This window comes from Oratosquilla oratoria, chromosome 34 (genome assembly GCF_046742065.1).
Source record: "Oratosquilla oratoria isolate Oo_2021 chromosome 34, ASM4674206v1, whole genome shotgun sequence".
In the NCBI taxonomy this organism is placed as follows: domain Eukaryota; kingdom Metazoa; phylum Arthropoda; class Malacostraca; order Stomatopoda; family Squillidae; genus Oratosquilla; species Oratosquilla oratoria.
Window position 1 is genome coordinate 40445492 of NC_134810.1, and position 26302 is coordinate 40471793.

General features: G+C 36.0%; 1 protein-coding gene across 2 annotated transcripts in view; it reads right to left on the reverse strand.

Annotated features, from left to right (window-relative positions):
- The window catches only part of LOC143018223 (hemocytin-like), a 184722-nt gene continuing 158420 nt past the window's right edge, over nucleotides 1–26302 (reverse strand). For both annotated transcript variants that reach the window (XM_076173462.1, XM_076173461.1), the window contains exons 71-83: nucleotides 25741–25921; nucleotides 21334–21551; nucleotides 16032–16208; nucleotides 14797–14940; nucleotides 14453–14662; nucleotides 12623–12811; nucleotides 12196–12348; nucleotides 10814–10951; nucleotides 9162–9276; nucleotides 4465–4619; nucleotides 4007–4112; nucleotides 3602–3760; nucleotides 1–451 (exon numbers count right to left, since the gene is read on the reverse strand). In XM_076173462.1, coding sequence (XP_076029577.1) covers nucleotides 234–451; nucleotides 3602–3760; nucleotides 4007–4112; nucleotides 4465–4619; nucleotides 9162–9276; nucleotides 10814–10951; nucleotides 12196–12348; nucleotides 12623–12811; nucleotides 14453–14662; nucleotides 14797–14940; nucleotides 16032–16208; nucleotides 21334–21551; nucleotides 25741–25921 — 2163 coding nt within the window. In that variant the 3' untranslated portion in view covers nucleotides 1–233. The remainder of the gene's footprint in view (nucleotides 452–3601; nucleotides 3761–4006; nucleotides 4113–4464; nucleotides 4620–9161; nucleotides 9277–10813; nucleotides 10952–12195; nucleotides 12349–12622; nucleotides 12812–14452; nucleotides 14663–14796; nucleotides 14941–16031; nucleotides 16209–21333; nucleotides 21552–25740; nucleotides 25922–26302) is intronic.

The window sequence follows — 26302 nt, forward strand, 5'->3', positions numbered from 1 at the left end:
TTTTTGAGTTTCTTATCATGTCCCCTTGTATTCCCCATGTAGGTGTATTATTTGACTCAAACGCTCCCATTATAAGGGGAAAAGACCATTTAATATATGCAAGTATGTATATATGTATGTAAATATTACTTATGCATGTTTATGTATATTAATATCTATGGAAAAGCATTTTTCTTTACCTTGAAAATGTGTTACTTATACTAGAATATTCAGGGCCTTGTATCATCCTTAGTCTATAAAGGCTCCACTTCAGGAATGTCCACCTCAGGATAGTCTCCTTTGGCACCTATTGCTTCACTTTGATCATCACATGCTTTAGTACATGTACATTCTAAAGCTTTCTTGAAGGTGTGGCTAATGGATGAGCCCCCAGGGCACAGCAGTTTCACACGTATGTCAGCCTTCTTGGTAGGCTTGCAACAGTGGCAATTGTTGGTGTATTTATCTTCACCTGCAAATATTAAGGTTGAGGAATGATATTGATAATATATTATGGCCTGAATGCACTGGGTTGTTGTACACTTAGTACATAATTTAATGATTTTGGATACAACAGAAAAAATCCAGTGACTCTAAATTCATTCCTGTGTCCCCCATCTATATGATAGCAAATCAAGAACTCATCTTCAAAATCCTTGGTAAGTCTGATATTAAATTACACTAATTATTTCAAATTCATTATATTTATCAGACCAATGTTATCCCCCCATTTTGCTAATCAAATCAAGGGATGGTGTACTTCATTCTAGCTGACTCCCAGATTATTTTATTCAGCAAAGTGGTAACTATTCATGAGTAAGAGTGAAAATGAGTTAAGTTAATACCGTTTATATGAGGATGACATTTGGTGAGAGTAGACACCATGTGATGATGGGACCTTTATTAAATGTACAATGCTTTGCTTGTTGAAACTTTTTCAATTGCAAAAGAACCCAGAAACTATGGACACTGAAGCAATGGATTTCAGTAATTATGGACAAATTCTGGAGAATAAAGACTTCGAAAATATGAAAATTCCTGTGAAAATAGGGCAATACAAGAGGCTTTTGGTGCTTCAGCTGTTTTAGTCTGTCCCACACACTTATATATACACTTAGGGCTTTTCTTTTTTTTTTAGTTAATATTGTACCATATGTTATCATATCCCCAAGTTTGAGAGCATGTGGCCACACTACCGACAAAGTGACAATTTGACATGAGCTTCGAGATGCCATGAACTGTCTCATAGCTCACATTGTCAGTCAAGTCAACATATCCGGGGCATATTGGAAATCTTAATCAATATCTCAATATTGATATGGCCACATGCTTTCAAACTTGCAAATATGATAAATTATGGTACAATAGTAACTAAAAAAAAAAAATAGATATAAAGATAAATAAAATAAAATAAAATAAAAATTAACATGATGGGAGTTAACCATAGTAAAAGAACTGTCTCATCGCTCAGGGTTTTTTTCAGTAAGATTAAAATGTACTCATATAAGACAATGTCCTAGTCCTACTCCTACTAATTGACATTCAAAATAGATCCATCCTCAGCCTTCTGTTAGCTCATCTTCTACAACAGGTCTTGTTAATTACAGTCCAGTAATATCTAGAGCCTTCTGGACACTATCCAGAGCTGTCCAGACTACATCCAGTACCATGTGGACACCATATATTACCGTCTAGATAGGGTCATGCTAAAGACCAACAAGGACCAACAAGTAACATATTTGGACTAACAAATAACACAAAATGATTGACAAGCAGCATAAAAATTACCATAATGCTTTTTTTTTTGTGGTGGAAATTATTTCTGCTACATCATATATGTAGAGATAATCAAAGAAATAAGTTTTTCTCTGCTGACAAGCCATGTCCCAAACTGCTGACACTTACCAGTCAACCCACAAGTAACATTTGGACCAACTCTAAATGACTGAGAAGCAACATATATCATTTTCACCACAAAAAAATATTATGTTAATTAATTCATGCCAGTATTACCATATTTTTTGGACCATAAGGCATGGGCAAAATCCTTAAAATCACCCAAAATCGGGTGGTGCGCCATATCATGAGGTGTGCCTTATGTGTGGCTTCAGTGCAAAAAAATGCCTCGGACAGTGACATACTATTTTGACACGTTTTGTAGCTAGCCTGCCAATAGCGATAGTGCATAGGCCTAGCAAAAGTTACAACCAAGTTATAACCAAGATGCATGTATCTTGACAAGAAAATTGCGAAAAATTTGACAGTTTTCAAGTCCATGCCACCGCATTTATTCACGCTATCATGGCTATGACATGATAGCGTCCACAACACATACAGCCATTTTGCATTGGTCTAGTCTTGTCCCACTCAGACTGTAGTCATTTGTTAATAAATCTTGTGTTTTTAAGTGAATCGAGAATTCCGGGAATAAAATTGATAATGTTGGTTTTATTCCCCACAATTCCCATAATGTGTTTGTGTTGTTTTTTAGGGGTATTGGCAGGGCAGACCGTCCATGGAGGTGGTCTGATTTCACTGACCAAAATAAAAAAATATATTAATATCTATTGCCATCCCCAAAGACGAAACGAAACGGCCCATGTGGAATCGCAAACGATGACAACAACGGATGTCATGCATCATATATATCATACATGCTGTAAACATGGTAAACCGTATGAGATGCATGATGCAGTCAGTGTGGATGGGGGGACATGATGGATGAAAAGTTTTAAGTAAGGCCATGCGATACTAAAAAGTGCTAAATAATTGTTGGGATAGCCTAAAATCTAGAGTACTTTATTGTACCGTTCGGTCATGCCAGCCAGACAGCTCCGTCGTCCGCGGCTTGCCTCGTGTGGACGCAGGATCGATCGACCTCGTGTCATTGGTCGTCATGCATGATTATCCGATGACAAGACCAGGTGTGCCTTATGGTCAGGTGCGCCTTATGTAAGGACGGGGAATAGCAAATTATGGGTGCGACTTATGTAAGGACGGGGAATAGCAAATTATGGGTGCGCCTTATGGTATGAAGTGCCTTATGGTCCGAGAAATACGGTAACCAAAAACAATGAATATTATCAGAGTTGACAATAGTTGTCGGTAATTATTACGACCCTTCATCTATATACATTACATTCAACCCACAGAAGCTATTGACAAACGGCATTAACACACCAGTAGTCCCCACTCCTTTAGTCTGTTGTTTCTGGGTTCATCTGTATTTGAAAAGTGGGAACGTTTTAACAAGCAAAATTTTGTACATCTAATAAAGATTCCATACTCACATGGTCTCTCCTCTGACCATTTCAAATCAGGATGATAGTTGTCTTATCTTATATTGGCTAATGATAGACAGTTTTATTCATTACATTGTACTCCATTAGAACACTTGAAGTATTTGAGATGAAAGAAAGCCTAAAGAATTTCATTAAAGGAAATTATGAAGAGATTTAGAAGAACCCTTTGTAAATAATTCATGTAAATATACAGGAATAGGAAAGCTAAAGAAAAAGCAATGATTATGAAATTCTAGAAAATAAGATCTAAAATTAAGTACCATCAATTCAAACTTGTTCTTGTTTGTTTTTTTCGTAACATGTAATGGTAAATTTCTCACCTGAATTATAATATGATGTACTCTGACAGTAACCAACACATTCGGTGAATCCTTCCACACCATGTTTATTATAACAGGTTCCATACTGATAGGAGTTATAACGGAAATAGCCAATTGTTGAGGCACTTGGGACTAACATGGCAGTGCAGTTGGTCTCAGCTGTGGTATTCAGAAAAAAGGTTAGCTTAAGTTAATTCAACATAAAACCACCCCAAAAGAACATATACACTCAGAAATCACAATACTTCACATAGAACAGCACATGGGAATGACAGTCACACTGTTTTATGCAAAAGCCTGAAAACCCACCCATCCTTCCCACCACATTACACAAATACTTTTCCCTTTGGAAAGGTTACTTTTGATAACATTACAATAAAGGAAACAAAAACCAGAGGCACTTACGAGGAGGAGCTCTACACACTTGGCAGCAGCCTGAAGTTTCAAGGTACTCTGCTGGGCAGTTATCAGGAATAGGTGGGCAACTAGCTTTCACCTTCTCTACTTGTAACTGCAATTTAAATGTTTTTGAATATCTTTGGTCTTTCCATGATCAAACATGAATGCACAGCAATGCTCAGGCTCAGCATAAAGAAATCTTTATATACTATATAACACAAGTAGTTATATCTAGTATGAATGAAGTTATGCTTTGCAGGATCAAGTTAACTTTTATTTTTTAACCCTCTTACTGCTGTGGTTGTAGCTCACCCTTTTAATGTGCTTAGTCAATCACCATGTAAGACTTAGTACTCAATAAAAAATGTACTCAGTTTATCAGCAGTTTTAATCTAGTTATGTGAAGGTAGATTTGCACCACTACACTCAGAGAGGTGTCTGCAATCACTATGTAAAACACTCACCTGGTTCGTGTCCACTTCAATGCAAGAATACTGAGTGCAGGGATCATCAGGGAGGTACCAAGTCTCATTAGGTTCATAAGTTTCATTGCCCAGAAGGCAGCGAACACGTTTACATGAAGAACAACAAGCCCCTTCTTCTTTAACACGTTCTTCATCTGTGTACATATATAGAGAAATATAATACTTCCGAGGACAGAAGTGAAAAAACATGATTGATCTTATGATTACAGAGTAAAACCAGGATGAATGGTTTAAAGATATTTACATTATTCTATATCCATCAGCAAAATTAACTACCTAGACAATGAATCAATATGTAGATAATTCCACTCATGTAGAGGATAAGTGATAAAAAGAATGGAATGAATATTATGATACATGGAACACTGTTTTTACTAGGTCTGTCAATATGAGCCTGCTCAAGGAGGATGGGAAGGCCTAGTTGTGCCCCCACAAGCCTAACTTCCAGCCAAGAGTGTGGTCCAGAGGGTCCAATGCTTGGTTTATAGAACAGACCCAAATTATTTACTGTCACTTTCTACAATTATATATATGATACAGAAAGTAGCAACAGATGCACCAATCCTTCACTCGCATCAATGAGCCATTACAAGTCACCTCTTTCTCTTCATTTTACAAAGGATTACAAAGGCAAAGCATGCCGACAGGAGACCTTTTGGTCCATATCTAGGTCGGATGCGAAAAAAATTTATAATAATAATGATAAATCAATGAATAAAGATTATGATAATGTAAATAACAAATAAAATACATAAATAAAAGCATAGGTATAGTTAAATGATAAACAAATAGGTAAATAGTAAATAATGATAAATTGACATAAAAATAATAATAAATGAGAATTGAACACACAAGTGATTACAAAACAAAAACAAATAATATAAAATAAGTAATAATCATTACAGCATCTTGCTCAGGTGTTTATCTAAATGATTTTTAAAGTTTCAAACTGAACTACAATGCACTGCCTCTGCAGGAAGTTTATTCCATTAAAAACTACACGGTTGGCGAAGTTGTTTCTACCCATTTCCAAATTTAATCTATTTCCGGACAGTTTGAGAACATTGTTTCTTGTCTGATTCTTATTCAGTGTGAAAATTTTGTCACTTTTGATATTGTCAATTCCCTTTAGAATTTTAAAGACCTGTATCAAGTCACCTCTGAGTCTACGCTTTTTTAGGGAAAACAGATTCATATGTTTTAGTTTATTTTCTTCGTATGATTTATTTTTGATATTTGGAATCAGTTTTGTGGCTCGCCATTGTACTGTTTCCAGTCGGTCAATATCTTTAATAAGATTCAGTGACCATACGGAAACAGCATATTCCAAATGTGGACAAACTAATGATTTATATAGCTTGTTAATGAATGATGGACTTTTGAAGTCAAAAGATTGCATAATCAGTCCTAGAATCTTATTTGCTTTCTCAGAGGCTGAAATACACTGCTTGGATGATTTGAGATTGTTACTGATAATTGCGCCAAGATCTTTTTCACTATCCACTTTTGTTAACGAATTTCCAAATAACTTGTAATCGTACTTACCATTATTTTTACCTATGTGCATTACCTTCCATTTACTTGTGTTAGATTTCATTAGCCACTTTTCAGACCATTGCTGTAATATGTCTAAATCTTCTTGAATATCTAATTGGTTTAAGTGATCATTTGCCATTCTGCACAGTTTTGTATCATCAGCAAATTTGGAAACAGTAGATTTTAGTCCATGGTCTATATCATTTATATATACTATGAATAGAAGTGGCCCAATAACAGAACCCTGAGGAACTCCACTTGTAACATTTTTCCATCTAGAAGTTTTCCATTTAAAACAATTCTCTGTTTTTGATCATTCAACCAATTACTAGTCCAACTTAATAGGCTACTACTTATTCCATGTGAAGCTAATTTAGTAAGTAGTCTTTTGTGGGGGACGGTATCAAAAGATTTTGCAAAGTCTAGATATATTAAATCTATATTGTTTCTTTTGTTATAATTCAAGATAACTGTGTTGCAGAATTCGAGTAAGTTAGTCATGCAAGAACGTTTCTGTCTGAAACCATGCTGGCTATCATTTATCAAATGGTTACTTTCTAAATGATGTTTGATAACATCTCTGATGATAGTTTCCATTATTTTTCCTACGACTGAAGTCAAACTTATAGGCCTATAGTTATTTGGTTTCTTTTTGTCACCTTTTTTGAATATGGGAGTAACGTTAGCTAGCTTCCATTCTCTTGGGACATCTCCGGATATGATGGATTTCTTGAAAATAATTTCTAATGGAACAACAATCTCATTTTTCATTTCCTTCAAGATTCTAGGCTGCCAACCATCAGGCGCTGGTGTTTTATTAACTTTGAGTGTCTCTATACACCTTTTAATTTTTTCTTTTGTTATATTTACCATAGTGAGTAAGTTTACCTTAGACTTTTCACAAGTTTCAGTTAGGAGTTCACTTTGAGGTGTTTCGTTTACGAATACCAAGCTAAAATTATTGTTTAAAATATTACACATTCCTTCATTTGAATATTCAAGTTGACCGTCAGCAGATAATAGTGGACCAATGTGATTCCTAACAACCTTTTTATCTCTAAAGTAACTATAGAATTCTTTGGGATTCTCTTTGTATTTATCAGTGATATTCATTTCGTATTGTCGTTTTTGTTTTTTATTCTCTTTTTTAAATCTCTCTGTATTAATACATAACTTTCATAGTCATTAGATGCACCTGATGGCAGGTCCAGTGCTTTTAATCTCTATATATTTTATCCACAAGGCTGGGGACCAGTTTGGTCAATGTTCTTTCTACTCTCCTAATTTTGTTTATATTTGTCACTATACAAAGACAACACTACTGCTGCATATTCTAATATAGTGTGGAATAAGCATTCTTAAACATTTTTTTCATCATTTTGACCATGTATTAAAAAGATTTCATGTTTGTCATTACACCCGTAAAATACAACTAGGTACAACTAGGTAAATACTCAAACCTCGTTTATCCGGCCTTCACATATCCGGATTTCAGTTTATCCGGACGTTTTGAAGCAGCTAGGCAGCTAAATATTATTTTCGAAAATAATATTTAGCTGCCCGAAAAAATGAAAAACCAGCACGTATGCGAAGTGAACGATACCGAGTTACAGTAGTTTGAAATGTAAACACCAGATGGCGCGCGGCGGGATATATAAATGACACTAGTCGTGGGGTGAAGGCCATACAACACCTATTTACAGTACACTACTATACAGTACTACGAATACACCTGTGTCATCATGCCTAATAAAGTCGTGAAATGAAAGCGAGTTGCTCAAACAGTTGAACAGGTTAGTTGAAGGGTGAATTTGGGTTTATAACTTTGTATTTTGGACTAAAATAAAAACATTTTCAATATCCGGATTTTTTCATTATCCGGACAGGTAACTGCACCAATTAATCTGGAAAAACGAGGTTTGAGTGTATTCTGTTTGTCAGGTTACAAGGTTTTCATAACCAACACTCCCAAATCCTTCTATTTTATTTTTGTCTCTGATTCATTTCCCAATGAATAATTAGTTGAATTTTTTTTTAAGCTTTTATTCCCTTTCCCATACTTTGCATTTTTTTTGCATTAAAGTTAATTTTCTGTGATTGGCTCCATGCATACATATTGTCTAGATCTTGTGGCAATTTGTAATCTTCCTCATCTTTTATTCTCATAATCTGTACACATGTTAGTGTAGCTTGTAATACCTTCCATCATGACATTTATATATATCAAGGACATTACAAATTTGAAAATCAACCTTTAGGGGACTTCACTAGCCATTGCCCTCTGTCCTGATATCTTGCCCTTTCCTATTGTTCCCATTAAGTCTTTCAGGAAATCTCTTATTCATTCAAGGAGCTTATCTGTGAGTCCTCCAATATGTTCAACTTTCTACAAAAGTCAAATGTGAGTTACTTTGTCAAATGCCTTCTCTAGATCCATGTACACATAACACATCAATTATTCTTGAGGAAAACCTGAGCAGGTTTGATGCATACAATCTTCTTGTTCTAAAACTCAATTTCTTTTCCTGTACATTATGATTTAGTAAACACAGAAAAAGGTTTTCATGAGTGATAGTAAGATTCCATCCAGTAATCTAAAAATGCATGTATGCATAATCTTGTATCAAGATATGTAAGGTTTTGTCATGAAATGCCTTTCCATAAGTTAAGTACCGGTAGTAGGCATCACTGTGTAAAATTATTCTCTGGGTAGTGTTCCTTTCCAAGCAAGTCTGTCACATATCATGGCCATAATGAGGTACTTAGCATTAGTGGGAAGCCCAGTTTATAAAATATCTATTACATTTTAATAATTATAAATCAAATTACATGAAGTTACATATTTTTTTTCTTAACACCTCTGTATATGTTAAGGATATCTCTCATGAATACATTAGTTAATCCTTAAATGCATAAATATACCAATGACTTTCCCCCCTTACAAGGAAGGTAGCCAAAAACAAAGGCATCAAATCCACTCCCACCCAATCCATCCCCACATAATCCACTCCCATTCACCCCCCTCCCTCCCTCTTATATTGACTCCTCCTGGATGGTGGGTCATCTTTAAATAACCATCTTAAAAAGACTTTAGATAAAAAAACTTCCCAAATACAAATAACAGGTATTTTGATGCTCACCAGGTCCACAGTTGGAGCTAGTGCATTCCTTCACAATGTCTTTTATCTCCAAATGTTCTTCATTTCTCTTGCAAATACTTTCTGTGCATTCATCTACTTGAACTGAGGAACCAGGCTGAAATACATGAGGTATATTAAACATTGGATGTATATAAACTCAGGGGAGAGGTTAGTGGATTGTCAGATCATTATCAACTAGAAGGATAATTGAGTGGAGGTAAAGTGGGGGCAGAGAAGAAAAGGGAAGAAGGCAGAGACATGCTAAATGGGAATGAGAAAGAAAAAAATAGCATAAGCTGAGAAAAGTATGGGAGGTTGTGAAGGATAACAGAGAAACTGGAGAAGAGGAGGAATGGGTGTTTCAACAAGGAAATACTAAAGTGCCTAAAGATAGTATGTGGGATGAAGATGATGGGAGGGAACAAAAGTAGAGGCAGAAAATGGTGAGATGAAGAGGTGGTGGCAGAAAAGTGAGCATTGGAGAAATCTTCAACCTATTAAGGTCCATGAAAGTGGCATTTGATTATTTGGATGAGGAAATAATTAAGAAAATATCAGTTACACTAATAAGACCAAAACTGGACTATGCAGTAATACTATGGACACCCAGTACTAAAAAGAATACAAAGAAATTAGAAAGAATACAAAGAGCAACGACAAAGATGGCACCAACTCTCTTCAAATTAACATATGAACAAAGATTGTCCAAATTGGAACTACCAACTTTGGAACAAAGAATAGAAAGAGGAGATCTACTATTTATAGAATTATGAAAGGAATGGAAATCCTAGATAGAGATGATTTATTAAAATGGGACAAGGGAAAAACACGAGGACATGAAGAGAAACTCAAAAAGGATAATTATAGAAGAGATCTGAAAAAGAATAGCTTCCCAGATAGAGTGGTGGATACCTGGAATAAATTAGATAAGGAAACAGTCGTGTGCAAACACTATTCAAGATTTTAAGAAAAAATTTGGTGCTAAAAGATGCAAAGACAGGTCACCATGAGCATAGCTCCCTTCCTGTATGATACAACTAGGCAAGCATATAAACAAAATAGTCAGAGAAACCTATATTTTACTAAGAACAATAAAGGTGGCCTTTAACTACATGAATGAGGAAATTGTAAAGAAAATATTAATCACACTGATAAGACCAAGATTGGAGTATGCTGTGACATATCAACAACAAAGATGGCACCAACACTTTCAAAATTGACAAATGAACAAAGATTGTCCAAACTGGAACTAACAACCCTGGAACAAAGAAGAGAAAGAGGTGATCTACTAGCCATTTACAGAATCATGAAAGGTATGGAAGTTCTTGATAGAAAAGATTTATTAAAGTGGGACAGAAGAAAAAGAAGAGGACATGAAAAGAAACTCAAAAAGGATAGTTATAAAAGAGATCTGAAAAATAATAGTTTTCCACACAGTGATAGATATCTGGAACAAATTGGATGAAAAAATAGTATGTACAAAAACCATACAAGTATTTAAGAACAAACTAGATGCTGAGAGATACAAAGACGGGTCACTACAAGCATAGCTCTCTTCCCGTAATACAAGGTAAATAATATACATAAATAATATTTTGAAATTAGGTCTATACTTTAGATATCAAGTCAGTGTGGAAACCATCAGGATTTACCTCAACAAGTTGGCCCTCGATGATACAGGTCTCTGCAACAAAGACAGGGCAACACTGCCCTTGAACCTTTTCAGAAGTATAGACGAAATCTTTATTTTCAGGAGGAGGTGAGCACTCTTTCTTAGTTGAGGCTATATTCTGTAAAAAAAAATAGAATTATCTAATAAATGAAAGTACAGTATATAAATGCATTTGTGTATTTCTTATTTATGAGTTGGGTTTTCAGGTATTCTGGTTAAGTTGCAATTGGATATGAAACATTCATTTTAGAAATATTATATTGGACTTGATCAGTTAACAATATGACAAACCAGTATATCCAACATCATTAGAATATTTCATAACCTCAGGTAGTCCCCAAAACCTGGTAAATCAGTTAAGAAGTATACACTATCAGGAATATTTCTTCACTCCTAAGTATGTAGATTTCATAACACAAAAGAACATCAGATGGTGGTATGGCAGAATTAAGGCTGAACTCAGTTTGTAGTAGTAGAAGTCTGTTAGTGATAACCTTAACTTCAGTAAGCATTGAGAAGATACTTGCATTTAGATTTCATCACCAAAATTCAGTATTTCTATCCTTAGGGACAATAAAATCAACTACCTATGTATTTGCAGTTCATCATTCAGATTCAACTACTTCCAGATTTTCAAGGATAACAGCAGCCCTTGGTGTTTGCTGGTTGAGACTTTTGTGTTCATGAGTTTGTTTGTTTATACACACCATTAATTCATGAACAATGACATTCAAATTGTGCTTACCCTATCCAGCCGTACTATAAAGACAAGCTGCACCCTCCTCCCTAGCCCCATCCTACCTCACACAGAACTGAATCCCATCACAACTACTTTGAATACACTCCAATGAAAAAAAATGGAGTGTAATGACTTAGGACTGCATTCTATGAACATTTTAGTGATTTTACATTATTGTAATTGGTGAATACAGTAAATGCAGCATATTTATCCCTTTACAATACTGAACATTATGTACTTTTTCATGCATAAAGAAGTACATGTTTCTTGCTTCCTGATACAAATGCCCTAGTCCACTCAGCCATCATGTTTCCCAAATGCTGAATTGTCTTCACTTCTCCCCAAAAGCTGAAATCTCTTTACTCTTTTGCTTCTTCCAATGGGAATGGAAAAGGCATTTTATAATGGTGTTGTTCTGTGGCTTCTTTAGCTAATGCTCATTGTCCTAAATACATTTGCTCTCTATGTTAGAGTTCCTTTTTTCTGTACATTTGTTCCTGTTCAGACAGTAGATCTAACTTATTTTATATGAAAACCAGCTTATTCATTTTGTTCAACGGAAAGTATAGCAACATTTTTATTCAAAAGTCAAATCAACATGATAATAAGTATGGTTCACTTACCCCATCATATGTGCAGTTGTATGAAATGCAGAAATCATCAGATTGCCACTGTTCACCCAGTTCAAATTGCTGACCATTACTGACTACACAGGATGTAAGTACACATTCACCACAGCAAATATCATTTGAGCTTGGTTCCTTGTATTCATAACCCTGAAGAATGGATAGCCACTTTATTTTCATCAAAGTAAAGTTTGAAATCACTCCAGCTGAGTAAAGAATGAGTCAGGATATGTACCGGTATTTATCTAATTGTAGTATGCAGGAAAGAGACAATGCTCTTTGGGTCCCATCTTCTATTCTCTAATTCATCATACCTAACCTCAAATTCATTTACAATACATGCAGAATAAGACATAAAAACAGCTAATATTTGGATTATACAATATATGTTCAAAGAAAATTATCAATAAAATCTTCAGCTTACAGGGGCACAGGTGTTGTTGCATATCCTGATATATTCCTTCTTAACTACAGCCACCAATGCATTTTCTTCAACTACAGGGACTGCATCAATTTCAACTGGAGGAAGCTTTGTAATATCGATTGGATGGCTGGCTTCACATTTCCAGTATATGCATGGGTCACCATTTGGATCTTCAAATCTCTCATTTTCCTGTTGGGGCAAGATGTATACTGTAATTTGGCAGTGGCAATTCTTTATGTAAGAAGCAACTAGTTAGAGGATTTTATATAGAAGAATACATTTTCTTTAAGGCCCCATTGGGTAAGCTACTCGCACCACCAAAATAGAATTTTTTTTAGAAAACAAATTAAACCTGAGCAGTCCAAAAGATAAGATCCTGCATTAAGGCTCATAACAATTAGAGACTGAATGTGCATTACTTGACTTATGATATGTTTGGTTGTACTCAAATGATAAGGGAATAACTTAACCACTTCAATACGGGACTTAAATCTCGCAGGCAGCAACCAATGCCAGACGTATGACGTAACGAAATAATATTCGCATCATAAAATATAGTCGCCGCTTATATCGATCGTTCTCTCTTTCACCCGCGAATTTTGAAAACCACAGAGAATGGGATTCAGGGCGCATTTGGGAGAATGTAAAAACACAGGGGCGACTACAATAAATATAATCAAGACGCCGATATGGCAGCGTCGCGAATCCACTTGCTCCTCATGACGCCTACGTGTGCGGCACCGTATGGAAGGGGTTAATTCTTGAATGACAAAAATATCATACTTCCATTAATATACTATACCGTACTTTCTGGCGTATAGTGCACGACTTTTTTCCGTTGGAAGGGCCTAAAAATGAGGGGTGCGCGTTATCCGGTGGTGCGCATTATCTACGGCCTATGATAAAAATTCTGCGGCTGTGTGTGTAATTTTTTTCACAACAACGTGACGATGTTGGCCTTCACAAAGTCGGGACGGCACACTTCTCCGTGACGTTCCGTGAGAACAAGAAGAACAGCCATGGTGACATGAAAGAATACGACAGCATGGGCTACCGTATATAAATATTTGGTATAGGTAGGTATCTATCGAATCTTATTTTTCATGTTTAAATAGGCCTAAACACCATGAAACATGATCAAAATTCATGATATTTGCCCATGTTCACAGCACCCTAGTTTGAATTTGTATGTTGGCTTTGTTGCTTCACTTTAGGTATGGTACAAGTTCCGTTGCGGCCGTTCATAAACTCGTGTCAAACACCTGATTACAACACCCTCTTTCGGGAGTTGTATTAACTAAACGTCACCTCGATGAGAGACTGTCCTATTTCAACACTGTCATTGCAGGTTCAAAGCCAAAACGAAACAGTCTGTAGTTTGTTTCAGTATTAAATAAAAAATGGTAAAGACGAATTATTACCTCAAGATATAAAATGAACATTTTCTGTAAAAATCCTGAAATTTTTCTGTATATTTTACTTTCAATAAACTTTTTTTTAGATCATATTTCCTACAAACTATTTAAGCTACAAAGTAATAAAGGACCAACGCACGACATGAGTCATATACCAGTACATGTAGTTCCGACTATTTCTTGGTTCTCGATTCTCACGCTTGATGGCAATCGGGCATGCGCGTTATACGCCGGTGCGCGCTATCTGTGTACTGAGATAATGAAGTGCATGGGTGCGTATTATAACCCAATGCGCATTTTAAGCCGGAAAATATGGTACTCAGTTTTGACTTACCAGTATGTTATGCTTGTACTCATTTTTACCTTTACCGTCATACATAGAGCCCCTTCACCATCCATAAATTAGTAGACCTACCTTGTATGATACATCGCCAACCTTACAGGCTATTGGCACTAGCTGTGGGCAACACTTATAAGGTTCTGGCTTTTCTACTACAACATAATCTTCACTCCTTGGATCTTCAGCTGGAGTAGGGCAGGTTTCTTCTTGACAAACTATTTTCATACTAGTATCTTTCCCTTCCTCCTGGCATGTGCACTTTTGACATAATCCATCTTCCCATGTCTGTGTGTGACAAATTACAAAAGTAAATAAACTAATCTTAATCCTAAATTTTAGTGGCTGAAAGCACTTTATCAAAATGCAAGCTCATCTCTCAGTAATATACAAGTGAGAGTTATACTTTATTAACAACTTACTTCATTAGCATTTCTAAAAGTAGTAATGCTATCCTCATCAGAAATTGGAACCTGGTATCCAGTTTCACTAACGTAATACTTTTGAGTATATTCACAAGGTTTATGGGTACACTCAACCTTGCTGCAACATTTTCCTTGGTTTGTCTATGATAGAAAAAGAAAAAGCAAATACTGTGAGAACCCTATGAGCTCCAACCCTGATCAAAGAGAAAGAGGTGATGCTGTTACAGTATTCAGGTTGTTAAGGGGATACATGTAGTAATTCTTCTCTTTATAGTATAGTAAGTATACATAATATGTAGTAATTCTTCTCTTTATAGTATAGTAAGTGTATGTAATATGTAGTAATTCTTCTCTTTATAGTATAGTAAGTATATTTGTTAGAGTATAGTCATTCTTCCCTATATACTATATGTAGTACTTATATAGTAATTGTTTTATGTATGTAGTGTTGCAGCATCACTGAGAACTTTGCATTGGGGCAGCATCACTGAGAACTTTGCCCTGAGGCAGAATCACTGAGAACTTTGCCTTGAGGTGATACTTAGGCATGTAAGGGCTCTATTCTCAACAAACACCTATATCTTGCCCTGTCCCTTCACCCAATATATCCACTTTATTCAACATTTTCTGATCACATATTTTCCTGAACTGTCATAATTTGCCTTAGACCTTTCTCTGACCCAGCCACATGCACAGAGTCATCAACAAATAACAACTAGCTCACCCCATCTTACAATGTACACTGAACAGCCATAGTGACATAACACAACACAGGCACAGCTCTATCTTCACCTTAAACCACTCATTTTCATAATTCCCAACCTTAACACAAACTCTACTACATATACATACATATACCAAGGATATTTTCCCCCTTACAAGGGAGGTAGCCAAAGTCAAAGGTATAAATCAACTCCCCCCCCATTTCATCCCCTCATACCCTCCACTCCCATTCACAAACTCTACTACTTACTGAAAAGCTTTTGAATACCATTAAGAACTCTCCCCCATCCCATACATCTGCAACACCTCCCACATTTCATTTGCATGTTGGAAATATCAGACTGATGTTCCTCTTGTTTGTATAGTAAATCAAGGGAGGGGTACCAAATCAACAATTGGAAAAATAATGAAAATCATACATATGCTACAAATATTACTTAGATTATGAAAGCAATATGAGATACACAAGAATTATAAGAAAGTAACTTGTACACATGTATCTGACTTACTGCATTATATCCACAATACACTTCTTGACATTTCTCAACCTCACATCTTGTGCCCTCAAGAGTGCATGTGCAGTTAGTACATTCATCTAGAAGCCAGTTTGTATTGTAACGGTGACCACCTTGACATTCATGGCAAGTAATGGCATCAACACACCGACCTCTGTCCAACACCTGGCCCTGTATATAAGATCAGTATAGTGTTAAATTATTAAATTTATCATACATTAAGATTTTTAACAGAAAAAGAGTGAAAGTAAATCCAGATTTATTCAATCACCACTCTGGATTTATAATTTTGTTCATAAATTTAACTAAATAAATAATTCTCCAAAATATATGAAATAAAAAATTCCATATATAGACCTGGAAGAAAAATTACACAATTGAAATCAGTATCAGTGCCATACCTTGAGTAATAAGAAGGTTATAGGAAATTTCAATTAGATACGATTGAAAATGGCAAGTGCTTACTTGTACATAATTTAAAACCCATCAATGCCCTCACTGGGAGTCCAACATGTTCTCTGCACACCTGGCTCAAAAGATCTATATCAACTACAACTGTATTTCCTCTACTTCTTCACATGAGGAGAGTTGGCAACTGATGGCTAGTGATATACAAACAGACCCACACAAACATGACACAAATAACAGTCCAATCATTTTTCCTAGCGATATCTATGGGAGACTAAGGACTGCAGCCAGTCACTGTGGAGGTGTAAGTTTCCAGTCAGTTAAACTTGAAGCAACAATTATTTTATTACAAATTGTAATAAGCCACACTTGGTTATAATGATCTTTTACTTAAGATATAAGCTGCTGATCTCTTGATTGTAAATACTGAGGATTTTTTTTTTTTTTTTTTTTTTTTTATCAATATAAACCTTTTATTCCAGCCAAATCTTTTGTAGAATCTTTATGTCCCTGGAATTCTCTTCTTTTGTAGAAGATGAGTATGTTGTAGACAGATGAGCATATACTTACAAGCTATATAAATCGTTAGTTCGTCCACATTTGGAATATGCTGTTTCTGTATGGTCACCGAATCTCATTAAAGACATTGACAGACTGGAAAAAGTACAACGGCGAGCCACAAAACTGATTCCAAATATCAAAAATAAATCATACGAAAATCGACTTAAGCACATGAATCTGTTTTCCCTAAAAAAGCGTAGACTCAGAGGTGACTTGATACAGGTCTTTAAGATTTTAAAGGGAATTGACAACATCAAAAGTGACAAAATTTTCACATTGAATGAGAATCAGACAAGAAACAATGGTCTCAAACTGTCCGGAAATAGATTCAATTTGGAAGTAGGTAGAAACAACTTTGCCAACCGTGTAGTTAATGAATGGAATAAACTTCCTGCACAGGTAGTGCAATGTAGTTCAGTTCGAAGCTTTAAGAATCATTTAGATAAATACCTAAGTAAGATGCTGTAATTATTATAATTTATGTTATATTATTTGTTTTTGTTTTGTTATAATTTGTCTGTCTGATTCTCATTTATTATTAGTTATATGTCAATTTATTATCATTTACTATTTACCTGTTTGTGTTATTCAACTATACCAATGCATTTATTTATGTATTTTAATTGTTATTTACATTGTTATAGTTTTAATTTATTATTAATATGATTTTTTTTTTTTTTTTTTTTTTTTTGCAACCGACCTAGATATGGATCAAAAGGTCTCCTGTCGGCATGCTTTGCCTTTGTAATCCTTTGTAAGAGGGCGGGGCATACTCAATCCAAATACACAGCCAAGATTATGGAATTCCCTCCTTATCTTATAGTTTGGAGTGTTTCTGAATATGGTGGTAAGGATGAGATCAACATTCCTTCTATCTAATTTTTTGCTATGTGTATTTACCCAGTTGTATTTACCTAGTTGTATTTTATGGGAAGGGAAACTATGCTCATAGTGTCCCGTCTTCATATCTCATTTTATCTAGACTGTTTTTAAATTCGCGTATTGTTTTTGCACACACCACTTTCTCATCTAACTTGTTCCAAATGTCTATTACTCTGTGGGGAAAGCTGTTCTTTTTCAGATCTCTTCTATAACTGTGTGCACAGAAATTTACTTGTGTGCAAACTTTGCCTTCTCTGAAAAGTATGTGTTCACCCATGACGGCAGCAAAGTCATTTCATTTGCAATAGAAGCACTAGAGTTAGAAGAGAGAAAAACAAAGTGATTACTGGTTTGACGGTTGGCAAGTTACCATATTCTAAGAGAATTTATGAACTGATATATGGCTGAAACTTCTTTATTGAATTGATTTTAATGTCATCTGAAAACTTTGTGTGCGCACATGTTTCTTTATGTGTGCTAGTTGTAAAACATGTGCACAGCTTAGAGGGAACGTTGGACGAGATGGTAATTATTTATGACAATTTTAAATTTTTTGCACACCCTGGGTGGGGAGTAAGCCAGTATTACTTGTTATAAGTTACATTCAACGCTACTGGCAGTTGAAAAAAAAAAAAAGTCAGCATCAAAACAAAACATCAACAGTACTAGGATACTCTAACAAGTCAGAATAAAGTAATTTGAAAAATAAAGATCCTTTCTGCCCTGTACAACTTCCAGCATCCTTCCAGTGTAGGTCTAACACAGTCATACTTTCTATTTTCTTTCTAGTCCATCACCTGTATTTTCCATCGGTGATGGGATTGGGATGGTCATCAAAATTTTCTTCATTTTTTCTTCTCTCTCTTCATGATGCCATTCCTTAGTAACAGAACAAGTGCCTCTTCTTCCTGGTATCTCCTACTCAAAGTCTCCTATACTCCCTCATTCTCTCCCCTTTTTCTCTCATGATTGCAAGCTTCTTCAAAACTATGACCAGCCTCTCAAGCCTTTTCAAAATTTCGATCTATATACCAAAGGCTTTTTCCCCCTTACCAGGGAGGTGACCAAAGTCAAAAGGCATATACCCACTCCCACTCATTTCATCTCCACCCATTCCACTCCCATCCCCAACCCTTTCCTTCCTCTCATCTTAGATCCTCATGGAAGATGGGTCATCCCTATATCCCACCCACTGCCCTGGGTCAGAAGCAATTCAGCAAGACACAGCACATCCACAGCAAAGCTGTTTTACTTAATCGGCAACCCTCCCTCTCCATCCCCTCATGCAGAAAAATAGAAGATGGGGAGAAATCCCTTCAAGCTGTGTCAAAATATCATTCACACATAACCATTCCATAACCACCCAGTCCTCCATCCCCTTCATTGCATCACAGTATCATTTATACACAGCCATTCTCTACTCACCCCCATTTCCTGCCTTCTTTCTTCATTGCTCAACAGACTTCCCTCTCTTGCTCAATGCCCTTTTCACCACATCCATCCATCTCATCCTCAGTTGCACACTCATATTCATTCCCCCAACCTCTGCCTTTCACACCTCTTTTACTAATTTTTCTTCTTTCATTCTTTCCATGTGTCCAAACCATCCCAATACTCTTTATCAACCTTATCTCCCATCTCTTTTTCCATCCCAGCTTTCCTCCTCACCTCCTCGTTTTTCACTCTACCCAACCTTGTAACCCCTACCATACTTCTCAGACATTTCATCTCAGATACATTTACACTTTTCCTCTCTGCCTCTCTTAAATTCATGTCTCTGCCCCCATACAGTGTTGTTGGTACAATCACCCTTCCATACAATTTCCTCTTTGTATCAATTCTCAAATGTCTATTTCTCATTATGCTTTTTAATCTCCCTAGGCACTTACTTGCTTCTCTCAATCTACAATTTGCCTCTACCTCCATTCCTCCATTTTCTGTCACATGTAACCCCAAATACCTAAAGCTATCCACTTCCTCCAGCCTCTCTACTTCCAACTCACTCCCATCCCCTCCCTTTGTACATTTCATCACCTTACTTTTACTCACATTTACCTTGAACTTTCTCCTATCACATACCTTCCCAAACTCAGTCACTAACTCCCTTAATCCCTCCTCTGACTCTGCCAGAAGTGCAGTGATATCAGCAAACAAATGGCTTACCTCCCACTTTTCTCCATTTTCTTTAACCATCTCCAATCTCTGGCCCATTACCCTCACGTTTACTTCCTGCACCACACCATCCATGTACAGGTTAAATGGCTATGGTGACACAACGCATCCCTGATACAGTCCAACCTTTATCTTAAACCACTTGGTCTCTCCATTTTCATTTCTAACACGGGCTCTACTACTCCTATAAAAATTCTTGACTTCCCTTAACAGCTTTCCCCCAATCTCATATATCTATAAAGCCTCCCACAATGACTTCCTGTTTACCCTGTCATAAGCCTTTTCCATATCCATAAAGGCCCAAAAAACATCTTTACCTTTTCCTAAAGTTCTCAAATATCTGCCTTACCACAAAAATCTTATCCATACAACCCCTACCTTTCTTAAATCCACCCTGTTCCTCACCAATTATTCCCTCTGTTTCTCTCCCAATCCTTTCAATTACAACCATCCTATAAGTCTTCCCAACTACATTCAACAAACTGATCCTTCTGAAACTACTACATTCACATTTGACCTTTTTTTCCCTCATAAAGCCAAACTATACAGGCACTCCTCCAGTCTTCTATCCTCCCTTAGACATACATTAAACAACCTCACCATCAAGTCCAATATTACAGTACCTCACTTCTTCAGACACTCCACATGACACCCCTCCAACCCAGGTGCCTTACCTGTTCTCATCATTTTAATAACTACTTGCACCACATCTTTTCTTATTTCTCCTCCATTTTCCTCACCCATCATTGTCATTTTCTTAGTGCCTTCCACTACTACCACCACTCTCTCTCTCTCTCTCTCTCTCTCTCTCTCTCTCTCTCTCTCTCTATCCTCCTCCACATTTAGCAGCTCTCTAAAATACTCTGCCCATCTTCCCTTTGCCGCCTCCTCTTCTGTTATCATCTCTCCATCTGTACTATTTACCTTTTCTTCTCTACTTGATTTGCCTCCCCTTCCTCTCTCAACTTTGTTCTAAAAATCCTTTTATCACTTTCAAAATTTTGTCATATTCCTCCATCATTTTACACCTCCCTCCTTTTTGCTTTCTTTATCTCATGTTTTGCTTCTCTTCTTTTTTCACATTGCAATCTTTTGCCAATGATACAAAAAAGTGAACTTAATTCACTGGATGGATTGCATCTTAAGTGTGACCATCACATACATGGGATCAACCATGCTCTCCTTGTCCATACCAGCCAAATTTAGGATGTTATTCTATATTACACTATAGCTATATTAATGAATTATGAACTCTAAAAACTGTTATACTTACCCAAGGACAGACACATCCATCAACAATGCTAAATTCACACTGCTCTTCCAATTCGTTCATGAAATAAGATGTATCCACCTCTGTGACTGTATCCATATTAATGTAATCATAATCATAGCTGTAATCTAGCTCTTCTCTTCTCTCAGAAGGGTTTGTCTTGAGATTGATTGTATCACAGGTAGCAGCACAGCCTGATATACAAGGCTTATATTCCATACCTGATGAGATCCATGAAAAGAGAATTAGTAATGACAATATTAGAAATGAGAGAAGTAAGAAAATTAGATATTAGATAAAACATTTGATCTTTCTCTACCTTAGGGGTATGAGTACCACACAATTGAGTTAAACTGTTTGGAACTTATTAGAATAAATGGCTTGTACTAAGCATGGATAGGGTTAATAACAAAAAAAAGTTGAAATCTTTTTATGCCAAGGGGTGCCACACAATTGAAACAAATTGTTTGGCATTAGCCCTTGATACAGAAGGGGCTGAGGTACAATAAAATGGATACTCATGAAATACAAAGAACAACTAGTGGATAAGAGTCATGAACTGATTGTATTCCCTAGAAGAGGTAAAAAACTCTTAAGATTATAAAGAGGCAAATGTGGTCCCAATTTGCAAAGGAGGAAATAAGGACCTAAAGTATAGACTAGCACACTTGATCAGCATCATGGCTAAATTATGTAAGTTGTGAAAGACAGATGGACAAAATATTTTGAAATTATGAAAATCTTGAAAGATAACCAATTCAGCTCTGTGTATGAAATCTATTAAGATTTTACTCAAGAACAGTTGATGTGCTGCAAGAGATAGTTGGGTTGATTGTATGTATCAGAATCTGGAAAAATCTTTTGAAAAGGTAACTCACAGAAGATTAGAGTGGAAGTTAGAATATATAAAAGGAATCAAAAGGAGCCTCCTGCAATGAATGAAGGATTTTCTGCAAAATAGATTCATAAGGACAATTGTGAAAGATGAGATGCTGCATTAGAAAGATGTGATTAGTGGGATCCTGCAGAGTTTGGTACCTGCAATGTTCATAAAATATATTATGGACATGATGAATAGCAAAAAACAGTTACTATAACTTATTTGCAAATGATACCAACATTATAAAGAGAATAAGAAATGAAGATAACAAATTGTTCAAAGACAACAAAACTTATGCTTGGAGCCAGGAATGGAAAATTAAAATAAATGCCATATATACATATAAAATATATATATATATATATATATATAAATATATATATATATATACTTTATATATATATATATATATATATACATATATATATATATATATATACATGCATACATACATATATATGTATATATATATATGTATATATGTGTATATATATGTGCATATATATATATATATATGTATATATATATGTACATATATGTATATATATAGATACATATATATATATATATATATATATATATATATATATATATATATGTATATATGTGTATATATATAAATAAATATATATATACATATATATATATATATATATATACATACATATATATATATATATATATATATATACATATATATATATATATATATATATATATATATATATATATATATATATATATATATATATATATACATTTTGAACATGGGTAGAAGAGGCTGTCACAGAGCTACATGATGGAAAACAAGGATGTTACAAGAGCAAAAAAGGAAAGATAGCTAAGAGCCTTGTTTATGAATAATCTGTCATCTGAAAGGCATATCAACAAGGTCATGGGAGTTGACAAATATTGAAAAAAAGATATATATAATCTTGTGAACAAATCTGATCTGCCCCAAATTGGAATATGAAGCAGTGATATGGTTCCCATACAAGAGGAGATATAAGATATAAGAAATACAAGAGACAAGAGGGCAGCATAAAAACTTATTCTTGGATTAGCTGACAGATCAAGCACAGAAAAACTAAAAAACTGAGATTGAACACATCAGAAGATGGAAGAAAGAAAACAACATAATTGCTGTCTTCAAAATTATGAAAGACATGGACAAAAAATTATGGATGCTAGAGAAACTTTGAAAACATATTTTGGTTGAATAAGCAAAGGTACATACATAAAGAAAATAGTGGTTACACTAATAAGATCTAAACTAGAGTATGCTGCAACACTATGGGCACCTAGCACAAAAAAAAATATAAGAAAATTAGAAAGAATTCAAAGAGCAGTGACAAAAATGGCACCTACACTATCAAATTTGACATATGAACAAAGATTGGAGAAATTACATCTATCAACACTGGAACAGAGAAGAGAAAGAGGCAATTTGTTGACCATTTACAGAATTATGAAAGGGATGGAAATTTTTTATATAGACGACTACTAAAATGGGACAGAAGAGAAACAAGAGGACATAAAAAGAAGCTAAAAAAGGACAGTTACAGAAGAGATTTGAAAAAGAATAGCTTCCCACATAGAGTGATTGATGTCTGGAACAAACTAAACGGAGAAACAGTGTGTCAAATCTATACAAGATTTTGAGAATAAACTGGACGCAGAGAGATACGAAAACGGGTCACCACGAGCATAGCTCTTGTCCTGTAAAATACAACTAGGTAAATACAACTAGGTAAATATATACATATATCAAAGGCTTTTTCCCCCTTATAAGGGAAGTAGCCAAAAAACAAAGGCATAAAAACCACTCTCACCCATTCCATCCCTATCACACTCCACTCCCCTCCACCCTCTACCCTCCCTCTTATCTTGGCACCTCCTGGATGACAGGTCATCCCTGCATCCTGTCCACTGCCCTGGGTTAGAAACAGTGTCGCAAGACAGCACATCCACAGCAAGGCCGTTTCATTAAATCACCAATCCCTCCCCCCTTTCCGTCCCCTCATGCAGAAAAGAAGACAGGGAAAAATCTCTTCAGGCTACATCAAATTTTTCTCACACATACTCCCTCACCCCCCATCACCCACCCATTCCACCTCATGGATCACAGCATCATCCATATACAACCATTCTCCAATTACCCCTGTTTTCTGTCCTCTCCTGTCCCTCCTCGACAGGCATTCCCCTCTTCCCCAAAGCCACTTATACCCCCATCCATCCACCTCATCCTAAGCCACCCCCTCATGTTCACTCCTTCCACCTCTGCCTTTCACACCTCTTTTACTAGTCTTTCTTCACTCATTCTTTCCATGTGTCTAAACCATCCCAATACTCTTTCATCAACCCTATCTCCCAACTCCCTTTCTACCTCTGTTCTCCTCCTCACCTCCTCATTTTTCACTCTATCCAGCCTAGTAACCCCTATCATACTTCTCAGACACCTCATCTCAAACAGATTCAAACTCCTCCTCTCTTTCTCTCTTATGTTCTATGTTTCTGCCCCATACAGTGCTGTGGGCACAATCACGCCTTCATACAATCTCCTCTTAGTATCCATTCCCAAATGTTTATTTCTCATTACACTTTTTAATCCACCAAGGCATTTACTCACTTCTCTCAATCTACATTCTACCTCCACCTCCACTCCTCCCTTTCCTGCCACATTCACATCCAAGTATCTAGAACTATCCACTTCCTCCAGTTGCTCTCCCTTATTACTCACTTCCAGTCTGCTGCCACTTTCACCCCTTGTACATCTCATTACCTTACATTTGACCATATTTATCTTCAACTTCCTTCTTTCACACACTGTCCCAAACTCTGTCACTAACTTCCTCAACCCCTCCTCTGATCCTGCTACAAGCGCAGTGTTGTCTGCATACAACAGCTGGCTTATTTCCCACTTTTCTCCATTTTATTTAACTATCTCCAATCCCTGAACCACCACCCTTGCATTCACCTCTCACACCAATCCATCCATGTATAAATTGAACAGCCAGGGTGACATAACACATTCCTGACTTAGTCCCACCTTTACCTCGAGCCACTCACTCTCTCCATTTCTAATCCTGACACATGCTCTACTACTTTCATAAAAACTCTTCACAGCTCCTAAAAGCTTTCCTCCTATCCCTTATATCTGCAATACCTCCCATGGTGCCTTCCTGTCTACCCTGTCATAAGCCTTTTCCAAATCCATAAAAGCCCAAAAAACATCCTTATCTTTTCCTATAGCTTTCTCACATATCTGTCTTACCACAAAAAATAAGTAGATAAGAAATATATTGTTTTTCATGGAACAGAATCTTTGTTGACCATTAAAAGTAGAATGCATCAGAGAAGAACATTCTATCTAGATGAAACTAAAAGAAAGAATAGCATTTTAGCTGAAAACATTCATCCCATATCCTATAAATTGGGCTGATTGGAAATAATTAATTCAGAGAAAAAAGGAAAAACAATCCTTATATAGTAAAAAAAAAAATGTAAATATGATAGCAAAATATACATACCTGCTGGACATTTGGCAGGACAAAGGTGCTCACTTCGCCAGTTAAGACATATTCCAATATCCTGGCATCTCCTTGCATATGCTAGTAAAGCTCGGCACTTTGAGGAATCAGGGTTGGTGCTGTGGCACACATCATACTTACATGCTTCATAGTATGATTTGGGATCTATAACATGATGACACTAGAACAAATTATTAGCAATTTAAATATCAAATTAACATAGGATCAGTTTGTTGAGTGTAATGGGAAAGGCATATGGCAAGTGTTAACTGAAAGGATTAGGAGAGGAACAGAGGAAGTATTGGCGAGGAACAGTGTGGGTTTAGGAATGGAAAAGTGTGTGTGGGTCTACTCTTTGTGGTAAGGTAGATATGTGAGAAGTTTCTGACAAAAGGTAAGGATTTTTGTGGACTTTTATGGATCTAGAGAAGGGTTATGACTGGGTAGATAAGAAGATATTGTGGAGGTATTGCAGATATACAGGACAGAGGGAAAGCTATTCAGAGCATTCAAAAGCTCTCGCATAGGTAGTAAAGCTTATGATAGGGTTGGGAATGGTGTG